The following is a 16350-nucleotide window of genomic DNA, read 5'->3' on the forward strand; positions in this document are numbered from 1 at the left end:
GCATTGAAAGTCAAGAAAAATCAAAGTTAAAGATATGACTTTTACAGCGATTATGAATATGAACTCAATAAATTTGAACTAATTAACAAGGGGAAGGATTGGGGGGCTAAACGGTTACGGACCGTTTACACTCCCGCAAGCAACAACAAAACTTAGCAAATAAATTTATCAGAAAAGAACAAAATAATTGACATCAGAAATTCATTTACTGCCTCAAAAGTTTCCGCTTAAGTGAGTTTTATGCATCAATTTGACATGATTGAAGGAGTATTCAATCACCCTCCGCGGCCAACGAAGAAGAAGAATCATTGTCAGTTTCAAACACCTTGCCCAATCTCACTGCGGGACGTTGCACCATGCCAGTACTGGTCTTGATGTCGAAGCTTCTTGCCACTCCATCTCTACTCACATGTGCTTTGACGATCCGACCAATGGGCCAAAATCCTCGGGGTGTAAAATCTTTGTAGAGCCAAACAACATCGTCTTCCTTGAGCTCAGCGTTGGCCTGCTGCCATTTTGTCCTTCTGTTAAGTTCCGGTACAAATTCTTTGAGAAGACGAGACCAATAGTGGTCCAAAAGGGTCTGTGACTCCTTGAAGTCTTTAATTGAAAACCGGGTTCTGTTGTTTGCCAGAGGTTTTAGGCAGAAGTGGCGTCTTCTCATCAGGAAATGATTCGGTGTTAATGGTTCCTCTTCAGTCAAAGTGCTCCCAACATGCGTCAGTGGGCGTGAATTAAGAATTCCTTCTGCCTCCGCTGCGACTGTATGGAAGACTGAAAAGTTTAGTCGGCGGCTTCCGAGGACAACAAGTAGGCTTCGTTTAGCCGACTGGATAAGTCGTTCCCAAACCCCTCCGAAGTGCGGTGCCAGAGGTGGGTTGAACGTCCACTGGATGTTCTGTTGGGCCAGCTGGAGACGCATGTAATTGTTGTCTGGTTTGTAGTTTTCCTGAAAATTGAGTTTCATGGCCTGGTTAGCTCCAACAAAGTTTTTCCCATTGTCCGAAACAATGACATCAGGGTATCCTCGTTTGGATACAAAACGTCGAATAGCCATTAGTAGACAGTCAGTAGAGAGGTCCTCACAAACTTCCAGGTGTACTGCTCGTGTGACCAAGCATGTAAACATGCAGACATAATTGAGTTCTGTCTGGGTTCTGGATTTTTCAATGTGAAAGGGACCGAACATGTCCATTCCAGTATTCACAAATGGGTAGAGTTTGGAGTGCTCCGGAAAGCGAAATTTTGCTAGAGGAGCCATCTTCGGTCTGAAATTGTCTGCTCGCCAGCGTCTGCAGATGAAGCAGTACTTCCCTAAAGTTCTTAGAGCTCTGCGGATTCCAACTATCATGAACGTTGCTTGGATATGTGCACGAACATGTTCAATTCCATGATGCCCGCAGTCGTGATGTGCTTTCTCAATAAGCAGTTTGGCAACTCTGCACTTGCTGTGGAGTATCACCGGATGTTTGCTCTGAAAAGGCAATCCAGATTTTTGAATTCGTCCCTCAACCCTGAGTAGTCCGTCGCTATCCAGAAAGGGTGTATATGGTAATAGTTTGTCCTTCTTGTCTAGGGGTAGTTCACTCTGAAGTCGAGAAACTGTGTCCTTGAAGTGTGTGGACTGAGATATCCTCAAGAGAAAGCTCCGAGCCTTGTTTTCGTCAGCCGCGAAGTCGTCCAAGTTGCAAGGTTCTTCGCGTTTGATCAACCTCTTCAGTACGCGCACTGCTCGAAACACTGTTCTAATTGTGCCAAGGAGTCGAGGCCAATTTGAAAATCTGTTCGGATCTACCAACGGTTTTTCACTGGTCTTGACATCAACTTGAGTGGCGTATGTTTGAGCTGTTTTGTCACCGGAGAATGTCCACTCGCTCTCAGGTTTAATCAGGAAAGAAGGTGCTGTTATCCAGAATTTTTGAAGATCGCATGGAGCTAGACCTCTGGTACCATGATCAGCCGGGTTCATTTTTCCTGGTACGTGTCGCCAGTCATCTTTGTTTGAGTTCTCAGCAATTTTGTTGAGCCTATTTGCGATGTACATCTTCTGTCGATCCTTTGTTTTGATCCAGCTGAGTACTGCTGTGCTGTCGGTCCAAAATTTTTTGCTCTTCACATCTATTGTCATCTCAGTCTCACAGAAGCCTGCTAGTTCTGCTCCCAGTGTAGCTGCTTCGAGCTCCAATTTGGGAATGCTCATCTGTTTGATTGGTGCCACCTTGGACTTGCTGATGACGTAGTGGGTAGCTATTGAGCCGTCAGCGGAGATTGTCCTCAGGTACACCACTGCTGATACTGCTGAAAGTGAAGCGTCTGTGAAGGTGTGCAACTCGTGAGTTCCATCGACGTTGGGAACTAGACATCTGGGGATTTGAATTGAAGGCATATTCTCGAAGTCTTCCATTGCTGAATTTCGTCGTAATGTTCCTTTGATAGTAGCTGGTCCCAATTGTGTCCTTGTTTGACGACTTTTTGCAAGATGCATCTCAGTCGAATTGCAAAAGGCGAGATTATTCCAATGGGATCAAACAAAGAAGCAGCCATTGAGAGAAGCTTTCTCTGTGTGATATTCTCTCTTTCATAGCTCAGTTTGGGTTTCGCAAAAAGAAGTTGATCGGATTCAGGGTTCCATGTTTGACCAAGTATCCTTTATAACTTTGGAACTCCAATTCTGTCTTCCTCTGGAATCTTTTCCAGCACAGCAGGGTTATTGCTGAGAAACTTGGTGAGGTTGAATCCCCCTGTTTTGAGAACATGTTTCAGCTCAGTCGCTGTATTTGCTGCCTCTTCCTCTGTTGAGAATGTTTGAATGAAGTCATCCATGTAGAATTGTTTTGTGATTGAGTCAAAGATTTTTGGATGTTCTTTTCTGTTATCGTGGGCGCACTTTTGCAGAACTAAAATTGCGCAGGCAGGAGAACATGTTGCTCCAAAAATGAGTCGTTGGTATTTGGATGTCCTCTCCTGATTATTGTCGCTCCACAAAAAACGGAGAGCATCTTGGTCTTCTTCTCTGATTCCAACTTGCATGAACATAGCCTCTATGTCTGCTGTTACAGCAACCTTGTACTGACGAAACCGTAGAAGAAGTCCATGTAGATTGCACAAAAGGTCCGGTCCCGTTAGCAGTGCATCGTTCAAAGAAACCCCTTTGTATTTTGAGGCTGCATTAGTCACTCGTCTTATCTTGTCTGGTTTTTGCTTGTTGATGACGGGATGATGCGGTAGGTACCAAATGTTCTTTGCATCCTGGTTCGTAACAGCTGCTATGTATCCCATATCCATATCATCAAAGATAGTGGTCATATATCTCTGCTTCAGTTGGTTGTCTCTCTCTAATCGCTTCTGCAGGGCGTGCCACTGAACCCTTGCCATGAAGTAGTTGTTGGGTAGCGTGACGTTTTCTCGCCAAGGGAGTCCAATCTCATATCTTTCCCCGTTGTGATGTGTGGTCTCTGCCAAAGTCTTTATTGCCTTCTGGTCTTCTTCATTGTGTCCCTTCGTAGAACCCTGACTAAAGTTGACACCTTCAAAGGTCCAAAAAAGATGTAGAAGATTTTCGTCCGGGTCGTCACTACCTCGCTTCAGATGGTTGAAAAGAGTGATGTTGTGGTTGCTGCTTCCTTTATGATTTGATTGAAAGTACTCATGTGGCACAGGGCCTGTCAAAGTCCATCCTAACAGTGTGTTGACTCCGTAGGGTGTTCCTGGTTTGCCGGTAGTGAAATGTCTTGGAACAGTAGCCAGAAAAGCATCTGCCCCTATGAGTATTCCAATTTTGTTGTCACGAATTTGTGGGAAGTTGATTTCTGCCAAATGATCATGGTCTCTACAAAGTCTATTCAACATTTCTGCGGGGACAATTGGCATCTGGAACTGCTCAATGGAGGTTGCGTACACAGGAAGACTTGTCACCGGTTTTGAGCTGTGAAGTGAACCAATTCCAATCATGACATCAGCTGTTGTTACTGTGTGCTCCCCGTGTAGCGAAGCTAGAGGAAGTTGTATATCTTTGGGGACTCTAATCCGAAGAGCATCAGCAATATTTTGTGTGATCTGTGTATTATCACTCCCACTGTCCAAAAGTGCATAGGTCTCTATGTTGAAGTCTTTGTAGAAGAGCGTGACTGGTATTGCCTGTAGTTGAATAAAAGCTCTGACCCATGTGGGTTCCCGATTTCTGCTACAAGTGTGGTTTTGCACCCGTGGAACTTTTGATGAATCATCATTCAGTTCGTTGCTAGTCACTGATTGAAAGTGAGTGTTACTTCTGTCATTAGTTTGCTGGGTATTGATGTGCTGCTGATTGGCAGTTTGATGTGAGTTGTTGTTTCCATAGCTTGGATTACGAGGGTTGAAACTGTTTTGATTGTATCCCCTTCTGTTGTTGGTATTTGGCGTGTTACTGTTTGTTGACGAAAGCTGAGACGTTGTATGGTTGAAGTTTCTACCGTAGTTTGACTGCACCGGGTTGTTCCTGGATTGGAATCCCCCTTTACTCGTTGCTTGGAAATCACTTCTCTGCAAAGTCCTGAAGTCGTCTCGATGGAGAGTTGAATGATGAAACCCATTGCATCTGTCTACAAGACATCGTATCTTTGATTTACAAAATCCGCCCTCGTGTCTCTTCAAGCAATTGATACACAAGTTGTGATGCCTCACCAATTGCTGACGTTCAGCTACAGGCTTGCTCAGGTATTCATTGCAGCGACCAAGGTTGTGATCCCCAGAGTATAGTTGACAATTTGAGCTGACTTGAAGAACTATGTTGGAGTGTTTCTGGCTTTGGGAAGGCCATTCAACCCGGTCTGTCCTTTGTGGTCTTTGTGGAGAGACATCCTCGCAAGCCTCTGCATATGTGCTTATCCAATCTGCAAAGTCAGCCAGATTTGGCTGCTCTATTCTCATGCTCCTTACATGTTGATTCCAGCGAATCGTCATTGGTGTTGTCAACTTCTCCTTGGCAACTTTAACTACCGCAGAAGCCCTCAGGTCCGATTCAAAATGGTGAAGTCGAAATGTCTGTACCAAACGTCTGAGGAAGGACGCAAAACTTACAAAGCTGCTGGGATCATCCATTCTGGTCCTAGGCCATTGTTCAAGTTGTGTGAGGTACGCACTCACAACATGCTGCGGCTTTCCAAACTTTCTGATAAGTTCCTGAAGGGCCTCCTCATAGAAGTCTCCGTTGTAAGAGTATCCACCGATGAAGTCTTTTGCTTTGTGAGTTACCGAGTTTTGCAAGTATGTCATTTTCTGAACAGTTGAATGAGCTGGATTGTCGTGAATGGTTGACTTGAAAAAGCTGTACCATTGATGCCACATCAAAGGATCGCCTGAGAAATGGTCAAGACTAATCTTTGGTAGACTGAACGCATTCATCATCACTTGATGGTTGGTCCATTCAGAACTGTGGGGTCGTTGTTGGAACTGTTGCTCAGAAAACTGTTGTGGCATGAAATTGAAGTGACGGTTGGTCTCTCCGTTGGGAGCGTTCATCATTTTGTTTGTCTCTGGGAATGAGTGATCCATTTGACTACCGAGCAAATGACGTGACTGCTGCTGATCCCGCGGATAGTGATTGTCTGCAAAAGTTTGAGTGAAATTGTCAGGCATTGCTTGATGTTGAAATCCGGTTGCTCTACCGTAATTCCAGTACACAGTGTCTGATGGTTGATCGGTAGAAATATTGAGGGTAGCAAAACCTTGATTTGGAACATTCACATCAACAATCGGGCAACTCTGAACCTGTTTCGCATCTTCACTGAAGCTGCGATGCTCCTGTATCGCACTGTTCTCTTTTGGTTTCTGTTGCTGATCATTGTATTTTTCTACACTTGTTCTTTCTTTTTGAAGATCACGATGACTGTTTTTGAACGGTACACCATCATGGTCATCAGAACTGAACACCTCATCCCAGCTCTCAGCGTTTTCACCTGCATTTTGCATTGGTGTTTTACGTCTCATTCCGCTTGGTTGTTTACGTCTGCTTCCTGAAACAACCACCTTGCTGCGTATTTTGTTGGGCTCTTCCGAGGAGGTGTCGGAAGAGATGAACTTTTGATGGTTTGACCCATGAAGCAATCTGACTTTTTGTTTGGTTCTCAGCCATTTGCAATTTCTCCGTGCAGACTCTGCAGCAACAGTGTCGAACTCTTCTTGTGTCAACTGCTGTTCTATGAGTTCGTTACACATGCGATCAAGCTCCGCTTTTTGCTGTCGAAGTTCGTCAACGAGCTCTTGGAGGTCTGTTGCTGCTTCTGTTTGTTGCATTTGTTCGTCGAGTAGGTCTTGTGCTGCTTCCCACTCAATGACTTTGAACCTCAAGAGTTGCATGAGTTGAGCCTTGGAGGTTGACTTTGTTTTGGTTTTGCTTGACATGGTTCTGGCTTTTCTCATTGGTTAATGGTTACTTTGTTTATGGTTGCACGATGACATTCACAAAAAAAATTATTGCACTATGAGTGTTATGAGTCACTGCACTTTTAGTTAGCACTTAAAATGTTGTTTGAACGCTTATTAATTGTTTTTCTTGTATCTAAAAATAACTTGAATGCTATTTATACTGCTGTTGTGGACAGCTATTAATGGTTTGGTTGTCTTATGTTTTACCAAATCTTGCTTGAATGCTGTTTTTTTATTAAATTATATTATGCACGCTTTGCGCTGTGGGGAGGGTTTTGTCTGATCACGGTCGCAGAGAAACACCCTAACCAGGGGAGGATACTGTTTTACCTTTTAGAAAATTTTGTGCCTGTAAACAAAAACTTTTGCACTTGCGTGTCAGCAGGTGCAAAACTGTAAATCAGAATCAGCTAGAGTATCTGTTTGAATGTAAGGAGGGCTTAATCGAACCCTGAAATTTTAAATGCTCTTTCGCTAGACTTAGGGTCAGAGAGTTTTAGCTGAACTAGAACGTGCTATAATCTAAGAAAGATCAGGCTTTGCTACCTATTTATATGTTCGACTATCCCCGTCGTCAGCCTATGCGTTGGTTCAAAAGAGAACCCGCAGCCTCACCCGCTCAGGCCCCAGTCAATCTTATTAGCAAATGTGGGACCTCTAGCCGCATGGACTAGAGAACTGCATTGAGCGGATTGCATCATAATGTTCGGAGTGCAATGAACGATGCAGGGGGAAGGTCATCGAACTGTAACTTACTTAGAAAGCCTGACAGCCTAGAAATTTGAAGTGCTAAAATATCAGATGGAAAAATCTATAGCACGTTTAATTCAGCTAGGTGGTGGGATTTTTTAAAGTTTTAGTGAAAAACTACAAGTCAGAAATTTTAAGTTGTCTCTGTATTGTGAGTCGATGGTTCGGTTTTAAAACCGAGGATGCGCCAAAATTTGTTATCTTTTCTTTAGTCTGATCCGCTTTCAGAGACAACGACTGGTTTTCAAGAGTTTATTTTGCTGTATCTTCTTCTATAAGCTTGTATGCTTGTTAAATAATAGCTTACAAAGGTGTGGTTTATACCCGCATTTACTATCAAAGTTAAGTGTGGCACGATGAAACTCATGTATGATAATGAATAAAAGGGTTTGGCATTGAAAGTCAAGAAAAATCAAAGTTAAAGATATGACTTTTACAGCGATTATGAATATGAACTCAATAAATTTGAACTAATTAACAAGGGAAAGGATTGGGGGGCTAAACGGTTACGGACCGTTTACAATCGGTTCTAGAATTGTTTTCAAAGACTTAGAAGAGGACCTTGTAAACTATCTCTTAATTTAAAATAGGCAAAATTCAAGCATGTAAATGGAATTTTTGTTGAAAATTGGATCACTTCAGCGGGTTTTAAACTTGGCTGCCGATAAAGAACGCTGTTCCGGGAAGCCCATATAAAATTTACGATTTTTGATGTTGAGGATTCTTGCAGAACTTTTCATTTTTTCCTCTAAGCAACCAGAATTCCAGTCTGAAATTCGCAAAAACCGCATGAAAACAATGTGATTAACGCTGTAAGCCACAGAAATTTCTCGAATTCTGAAATAATCGAATTTTTTCGAAGAAGTAACTTGCATTCATTACAAATCATTTGTTGTTTATAGTAATTCCAACCAAAATTATTGCGCTAACGCTTTAAGTAAAATTTGAATAATTTAACTGGGGCTTTGGTATATGCCTACACCTCTGTCAGAGTAAATTATGCTGCTGTCAGACCTACAACAATGAAAAATTAGTTAATGTCACTCTGAAAATTTGCAAATTCATGTTTTTTTTCGGTCATGTTTTGTTTCAGGGACACTTATGTTTGAGTTTTTGTTAGGTTACTGAGTATCAACGGTGCAGATTTGCGTGACCGGTCTATTGGCCGACACACCTTTTAGCCTATACACTTAAAAGCTTTCGAGAAGTCTAGATTTACGATACATTTACTGTTATTCAATTGTTTGTGAGCTTTGCGTTCCTTAACCAGTGCGATATTAATTTGTCGTTTGTTTAGGTAGGCATGTTGATGTTGACCAATTGCGTCTTCGAGGTTTTTGATTAGCCTGTTAGCTAAAATATGCGTCAGAATTTTTAAGTCAGTGTTCAGCCGGCTTATGGGTCTGAACTCGTCTACTGTTTTGGGGTTTTCGGTTTTTGGAAGGAGTTTCAATATTGCAATTTGTTGGTTGTCTGGAAGTCTATTGGTGTTCACTACCTTGTTGAAAACTTTTTTCAATATGGGAGCCATTTCTCGTTTAAATACTTTATAAAAGTTCGAAGTAATACCGTCTGATCCTGGTGAACTATCTGCGTTTAGTTTGTCGATTGCTTTCTTCACTTCGTCTAAGGTGATTTCGTTTTCTGTTGTCATATCAGTTTCTTGCTCCTGCAGTTGATCAAACAAGCTTTCAAAGGACGATTTCTTTTTACTTTTATACAGTTTTGAGAAATGATTTTCAAATATTTTAATGATCTCTTCTTGACTACTTGTTACACTGTCACCAACTTTCAATGATGTAATACTATTTGTGTTATTTTTAGTTCTCGACCATGATTTGAGATCTCTGGCTTTACCAATTTCACAGGATTGCATCAATTTTTTAAAGTGTTTAAAGCTCAGTCGTTGTTTGTTGTTCTCGTGCTCGTTGATTTGGGATAGTGTTGCATTGTATCTATTTAAAATGGTTTGGTTTGATTTACCTTGCTGAATTTTTTCTCTTAGTTCCTTTTCTTCACGTAAGCTGCCTTTCATCTTTGAGCTCATCACTCGAGATTTGTTTATCGCTAAAGCTTGGCACACATCTCGAATATGGCACATCAACTCTTCATATGTGTCCTCAATCGGACAAAGATTACCAAATTGTTTCAGTTCTTCTCTGATATAGTTTTTATTTTCTACTAAAACAGTGTCATTCATTTTCCAAAAGCTCTGACCACGTTCTTTTTCTTCAACTTTGTTGCTTAGCTCCAAAAGCATGTGATCTGAGAGGTTATTTCTATGTATTTGAGATCATTAGTAAAAAATTAATCTATGCGTGAGAAAGATGATGTTCTCCTATCATAATGTGTGAAGTCTTGTACGTCTAGTTCAACTGCTATATCAAAAAAGAGCGCTTTCTCGATGACCGGCTTAAGCCTAGCGAATCGCTTTATTCTGTCATCTTCACTTCTCAGAGCATTTGAGGTGTTTCTTGGATCATGGCTAAATGCATTGAAATCTCCTGTTAGAACTACGAATCGCCCAGGTTCAATTTTAGTGAGACTTGAGCTTAATTGTTTGAGCTTTGATGTGTAGTTGTTTGGATTTAAATAAGTATTGATTAAGACAAGGTTTAAATTTGGAAACGTTATTGCTGAATGATCTCTTGATTGCAATCTTTGTTCGTTGGTATTGATTTCTTCGCTCCAAACTGTTATTAAACCACCACTACAGTTTATTGCCGGCACTAAATGGTAGCTCAATTTGTATTGTTCAAGAATTGCTTCATGTGAGGGAGGTAGAGTGAGAATTTTCGTTTCTTGAACACATAGGGAAAAAAGGTTCCTCGAGCTACATGGTAACACTTTTCAATTATTGAGAGGAATTTTTTCGGGCTCTTAATGCCACAGGAATTCAAGCTGAAAATTTTATGCTCAATCATTTGCTATTGTTATTCAACTCGTTTTTCTTTTTACGCCATTCAGTGTTCAGAAAATGTCTTGGTATTTCAGTGTTCTGTTGCTTCCGTTGATGGTTTTGAGTTTGTTTGTTGACTGTCCTGTATTGTTCCAAAACAACTCCTTTGAGAGGCTCAACGTTTGATGAATTTAGTCTGTTTGGAGAGTTTGATTTCATAATAATGTTGCTTTGTTTTTCAGTTGAAATTTGGTTAGACAAAGATTCAATTTGTTCTGTAGTTTTTGTGTTTTCTGTTGCTTTGGTAGACATTTCAGGGCTTTCTGTTGATCCGCTACAAATTTCTTCTACAAACGTTTCTTGAATTTCTTCTTCGTCTATAGTTAGATGGCCAAAAGAGTCTTGATCGGGCATTTCTTGTTCCTGGGCGTTGTCAGGATTTGTTTCTTGTGTTTTGAGATGGGTGTTTTTCTGTTCTGTGCTTACATTTTGACGGTTTTGACTTTCAACTTTATGCATTTCCTTTTGCCATAGAAAGCACCAGTCTTTATGGTGTCCAATATATTGGCGGCTTTTTTCTTCGCAAAAACTACAGTTATGGAGCGCGGGAACATGGAATTTGATTTCTAGGCCATTCCAGTCTTTAAAATCGGCAATTTTGCTCTCATAGGACCATTTTCTTAGTTTTTTCTCTTCGTTAGCATTGTAGACAGTAACACTTAAAGTTGCATATCCGTCAAAAATAAAGTCCCCATCAATATTTACTTTCATGCGATTGATTGTCGGGTTGTGCTCTATTCCCTCTGGGAGTTCGATCAATTTAAGAGTTTCGGTATCCGAACAAACGTAAGGAAGATTTACAAATTTAATGTTGTATCTTCTGGGGTAGAAACTTCTTTCTTTGTTGAGGATATGCTTGCCCATTGGAAATACAGTTTTCCCCAGCAAATTGAGGCCTCGCGATCTTATCGAGTGATATTGCGTTCTAACAGTTGGAGGGGAAGTAACGGTCAGTGTGTGCAGCGTTTTTTCTCTTATCTGCGCGAATGTTCTGCTAATGGTTATTTGAGATTGTACTTCTTGTGGGAACTCTTTCAGACTCGATTTAGCACACTGAATGTAAGCATCGTTCAAAGATCCTGTGTTTGCAAGCATCGATCTAGTAAAAGGAGGGATAATTTGCATGATTTGAAAGTCATTAGAAGCTGCTACTTTTGAAAGGCCGTTTTGGATCGCAGTGGAATACATGTTTCGATTTTCGCTCGCGGTTGGATCTATTATTGAAGGGATAGTGTTCTCCCCCATTGGGGAAAACAGCTTAAAAACTCGTAAACGATTGAAAGGGAGATCTCTAACTTAAACAACTTAAAAAGCTAGAGCTGATGAGGCGTGTATTTAAAAGAACTTTTAAAGAGCGAAGGCTAAGAGCAAAAAGGTAAGAGAAAAAGGTAAGAGAAAAGTCAGGATTCTAAAATTTAAGCAACTTTTAGTGAAAAATCTCTTTTTAAAAAAGACTCACTCCCAAAGGACGTTCCTACACAAAGTGGAGTACTTGCTTGTGGCTTTCCTATCACACTTTGAGGTACTGATCCGAAAGTGACATTAATAGAGTTTTAATCATCATCACAACAATTAGGCTATTGACAAAGTAGATAGGGATTATATATTCGCTCTTCTCGATAGAATTGGTGTAGATAATTTTACGAAATCTGCAATAAAAACAATATATAAGCAAACCAAAGCAATTATTGAAATCAATGGCTACCTCTCCCAGACAATTGTTCTCGAACGTGGAGTAAGAAAAGGTTGTCCTCTATCAGCTTTGCTTTTTATTCTTGCTATTGAGCCGTTACTTTGTTCTGTTGACAACTCAACTCACATCAAAGGTTTCGTAAACGCAAAAACTGTTGCTTATGCTGATGACATTACATGTCTAGTTCATAAATCATCGATTGAAGCTCTCTTTGATACTGTAAAAGAATTTTGTGACCAAACTCAGCTAGAAATTAATGTGAAAAAGAGCGAAATCCTATCTACTACCAACATTCCCTTTTATAAAACTGTGCAATCAACAAAAATTCTTGGTATAGTTTTCCACGCTGACAAATCTCAACCGAATCTTCTTGGTCTCCTGAAAACACAAATAGCCATCTACAGTCGTTTTATTTCACGAGCGAAAACACTGAAAGCCAAGAAAAATATTATCGAAACATTCATTCTTCCAAAATTCCTTTACTATGCTCGACACACAGACACGACCATGAAAAACTTGGGAATAATGCAGAACCTTGTTAACAACCTTTTGAAAGCTGGTCAGAAAATGGAAATTAGAAGCAAAGTCCTATACCAGTCATCAGCTAGAGGCGGGATCTCCCTTCCACACATTATCTCAAAAATTGTTTCTGCAAAACTTTTTGACAAATTTAATTCATCTGACGAGAACTCGATCACCTTTTCGAAAGAACTATCCATTTTAATAACCTCTTTAAAGCTCAAAGTTGTCCAGAACGAGAATGTTTTACTTCTAATCAAAAACAACAGAGAATCCTCGCTCAGGTTGCATAATCACATGAAAACAAAAGAAATCTACTGGTACATAATCAATGAAATTTTCCCCTTCAGTTTTATTGAAAATCGTTTACGCAAAGCTGTCATTAAATACCATTGTTCAACGGAAGAATTAACCCGCTTTTGTGCAGATATTTGGAAAGTAAACAAGCTCCTACCTCAACAGCAAAATTTGTTGTATCGACTAGCATTCAACTGTCTCGTTGACAAACAAGTCAGATGGCTGAAAAATTTCTCTGACTCGCCACTTTGCAGTTTCTGTGAAAACAAATTCGAAACATCTGAACACTTGGTTTTTGAATGCGACAAATTAACTGCAGCAAGAAATATATTACAATTGACGAACTGGCGTCAGGTATTTGTCCATATGAGAGTCGAAACTCTACGATTTACTGCAAGTGTTTTAAACGGATCATGGCAAGAAACTCCTGAGCAAACTAAAAACTATTTAAACCTTTTATTTAATCTCTAATGTTGTCTCTTTTAAGCGACTTGCAATTCTCTTAGTAGCATTTGTAAATACCTACTTCGCAAGTTTTTAATTAATGGCCTAATTGCTGTGTAAAGCCTAATTGGTGTGTCTTAGCCTATTTTTGTAACTATTTGTAAAACTTCAACGATTAAACCTAGTGAATTGTCTTTTAACTTCTTTGTAAATACCAAATGTAACGTTTCGACAATACTTTCCTTCTTTGTAACTTTGTAATAACCAACTGTAAAAATAGCATCTGAATTTATTATTTAAAAGCCTATACACTTAAGCAAACAACTGCGCGAAAACCACAGTTCATGATAATTATACCCGTGCACTGTGCGGGTAAAGTAGCGTTCCTTAATGTTAGAAACAAACCTTATTTGGCTATAACTACTAATTTAGCCATGCCTCAGCGGCCCGTGGGACTTGATATGAATCTATCACAAACGGAAAAAATCATCACGACCGAAAATAATTTAGTCGAAACTTCTAATAACACTATTTGAATTATGCTGTTCTGATTTCTGTCATCTTCGCATTTGTCCTGATGAAATCTGCTGGCCAATTGGCGTGTCTTCTAATTTGTGTCGGCTAATGCCCCTAGCCTCACAGATTTGTAATTGTTGTACAAACTTTTGCAGTTGATTAGAAATAATGTATATTCTCTAAGCTTAGTTTTACAGTTAGTAATTAAGAGCAATTTAACTTCTTTTTACTATCTTTACTCCCGATTGGCACTATCTATGATCTCCGCTTCTAAAATAGCTGTTGTTTTGAAATATCTTGACTCCAATTTTCGGGGCACACTTTGCGTGTAGCCGTTCAAAATCCAACTGAAACTCAAACTCGAATACATCCGCCATTTTATCGCTCACCATATTTAATTCAAGTACCAATTCATATAAAGACAGTAATGCTAAATTTGCACATTGAACATTCCCAAAGTGCGTTTAAACTAATATGATAACATGAAATATAATTGACAGTAAACCCATTCTTATTTATAGTTTCCTGTATGAGGAATGAGGCTCGAGGGGTTATGAAAAGAATACATTATTATCTACGGTAGATAATAATGTATTCTTTATACGGTGGCCGCCGTATTGTCCGACAGGGCGTTTAGCCGACAACCAAAAAATGAGAAATTTAGCTGACAATTTTAAGTAAAATGAGCGATAAAATTCATTCTGAGGCTGGCCAGTTTAAATCACTATTTTGTAAGCGGACAAATACCGTCAACTAGCATAACGATTGTCTATCCGTGGTCGCAATCAAATTTCCTAGCACCTACCTATACACATCTACTCGCATTTCTCCTTCCCCTCCCCACTGGGCGCAATCTCGCGCACCAAACGCGCGATAAAAATCCCTATTAAAGTTGTTTTCGTATGTTGGTCAGTCAGAGTGTTGAATGAGAAAAATTGTTATCCATTAGCTAAAACTCTTAAATAAGTTAAATTGTGCAGAATCTTGACAATAATTACGGATCTTTTCTGCTGGCCACCCGCCCTACACACCAAAAAAAGTTCAGGTAAATTTACCTGAAAAAACACCTGAACTTACCTGAACAGTTCTGGTAGATTTGTCTCACCTGAACCATACCTGAACACACCTGAAAAATACCTGAAATTTACCTGACAAATTCAGGTATCACTGCCTGAAATTTTACCTGAACTTACCTGAAAATTACCTGAAAAAAAAACACCTGAACTGTTCAGGTAATTTTTACAGTTCAGGTAAATTTAACTAGTTTTTGATTTAATGTATAAGGAAGAGAGATTGGATTCAAGTTGATCCACTTTAAAACCACTGCGTTTCCTGTTGTTATGATTTCAAAAATTTTAAAGTTTCTTTAAACCCTTACTTTAAAACTTCGCTATGGTTGTTCATTTCAGAAACCCCTAATGGTTCCAAAAATACTTCTTTGAACTAGAAACATCAGTGGAGCTGAAGAGTGGGAAAATTTGATGATAAATTTATCCGTAACTTTGCAAAATTTAAAAAAGCTGGACACTGCCTAATAAATGTTTTGATGTTTCTACTAAAGTTTGTATTTGTATTGTGTTTTAGTTTACTGCTAAATTTTTGCTGTTTCACTGCTGAATGCAAAAAAGGTATTTTCAGGTAACCACACCTGAACTTGTTCATGTGAAAATTTACCTGAAATACAGTTCAGGTGTATTTCAGGTGCTTTTACACCTGAACTTCACCTGAACTTCTAGTTACCTGAACTTTACGAACTGTAAGTTATCACGAACTGTAAGAGAACTGTAATTTGAACTTTATTGACACAAGAGTGGCGGGTTATATTAAAGACGCTTTAAGACTAGTTTCCTGTTTTCAAAAAATAAATAAAATCGAGCCCTTATTGTTGCCGATAACACCAAAATAATATAATACAAGAATTTTTGTTAATGCTAACGTTATCTGCAACATTTTCTTTGAAACACGTATTACTGTCGAACCATAGCTATGCTAGCTTTTAATAAATGCATATTGCTCATACATGATCATATATAAACTTACATAACATTAACCCCAAGGATGAAGTCCTCGACCCAATATATGTATTGGTCAGACCGACTTGGATCGCGGACAGGGAGGTCCGGTACGATCCAACTCTATGGTTTGGAAAAAATTTGGGTCGAACCCTTCCGTCTCACCAATGGCAATTTCGGGTTGTTCAGTCTGGCCAGAGCTAACATTTCGATCTGTTTGATCTGGCCAGAACCCATTTATCGGTTTTGTTAATTATGGCCAATACACATATTTTGGTCTGTTTGCCCTGGTCAATTCTCAAATTTCGGTCTGTTTCGTCTGGCCAATAACCAAATTCAAGGACTAGAGGTTCAGCCAGACGAACAACCGGTCCTCTAAAATTTGTGTAAATGCGTGCTGTATTGACTGTTTTTCATAATAATAGCGAATTGTTGTTAACCAACATCTACTTCTAGATGATTAGACTACTTCATAACACTAATCTCAGAAATTCGCATTGGTTTTTTAGTCAGCGTTTATTTTTGCTAATTTTTCTTTAATCTCATCTTGATTTCTCGTTGAGAAAAATGAAACGAATAAGTTACAATTTTTAGTGGATGTTTCTGCACGTATAAGTGTGTCTCGCCAATGGTCTGGCGTAGAGTCTCTTTGGTCTGGCCAATGGTCTGGACAATAGTCTTGCTTATAGTCTGGACAATGGTCTGGCCTAAGGCCTGCTCAGTCTGGCCAATGGTGGCCAAAGTCTGTTTGGTCT

The 16350-nt window shown here is 39.6% G+C and overlaps 1 protein-coding gene across 1 annotated transcript; it reads right to left on the reverse strand.

Moving 5' to 3' along the window:
* Positions 1–271: 271 nt before the first annotated feature.
* LOC142348007 (uncharacterized) lies at positions 272–2404 on the reverse strand. Its single transcript, XM_075399172.1, has one exon. It carries the CDS (start codon positions 2402–2404, stop codon positions 272–274), a length of 2133 nt encoding a protein of 710 aa, XP_075255287.1.
* Between the last annotated feature and the right edge of the window lie 13946 nt (positions 2405–16350).

The sequence above is a fragment of the Convolutriloba macropyga genome, chromosome 10, assembly GCF_964194025.1.
Source record: "Convolutriloba macropyga chromosome 10, txConMacr16.3, whole genome shotgun sequence".
NCBI classification, from domain to species: domain Eukaryota; kingdom Metazoa; phylum Xenacoelomorpha; order Acoela; family Convolutidae; genus Convolutriloba; species Convolutriloba macropyga.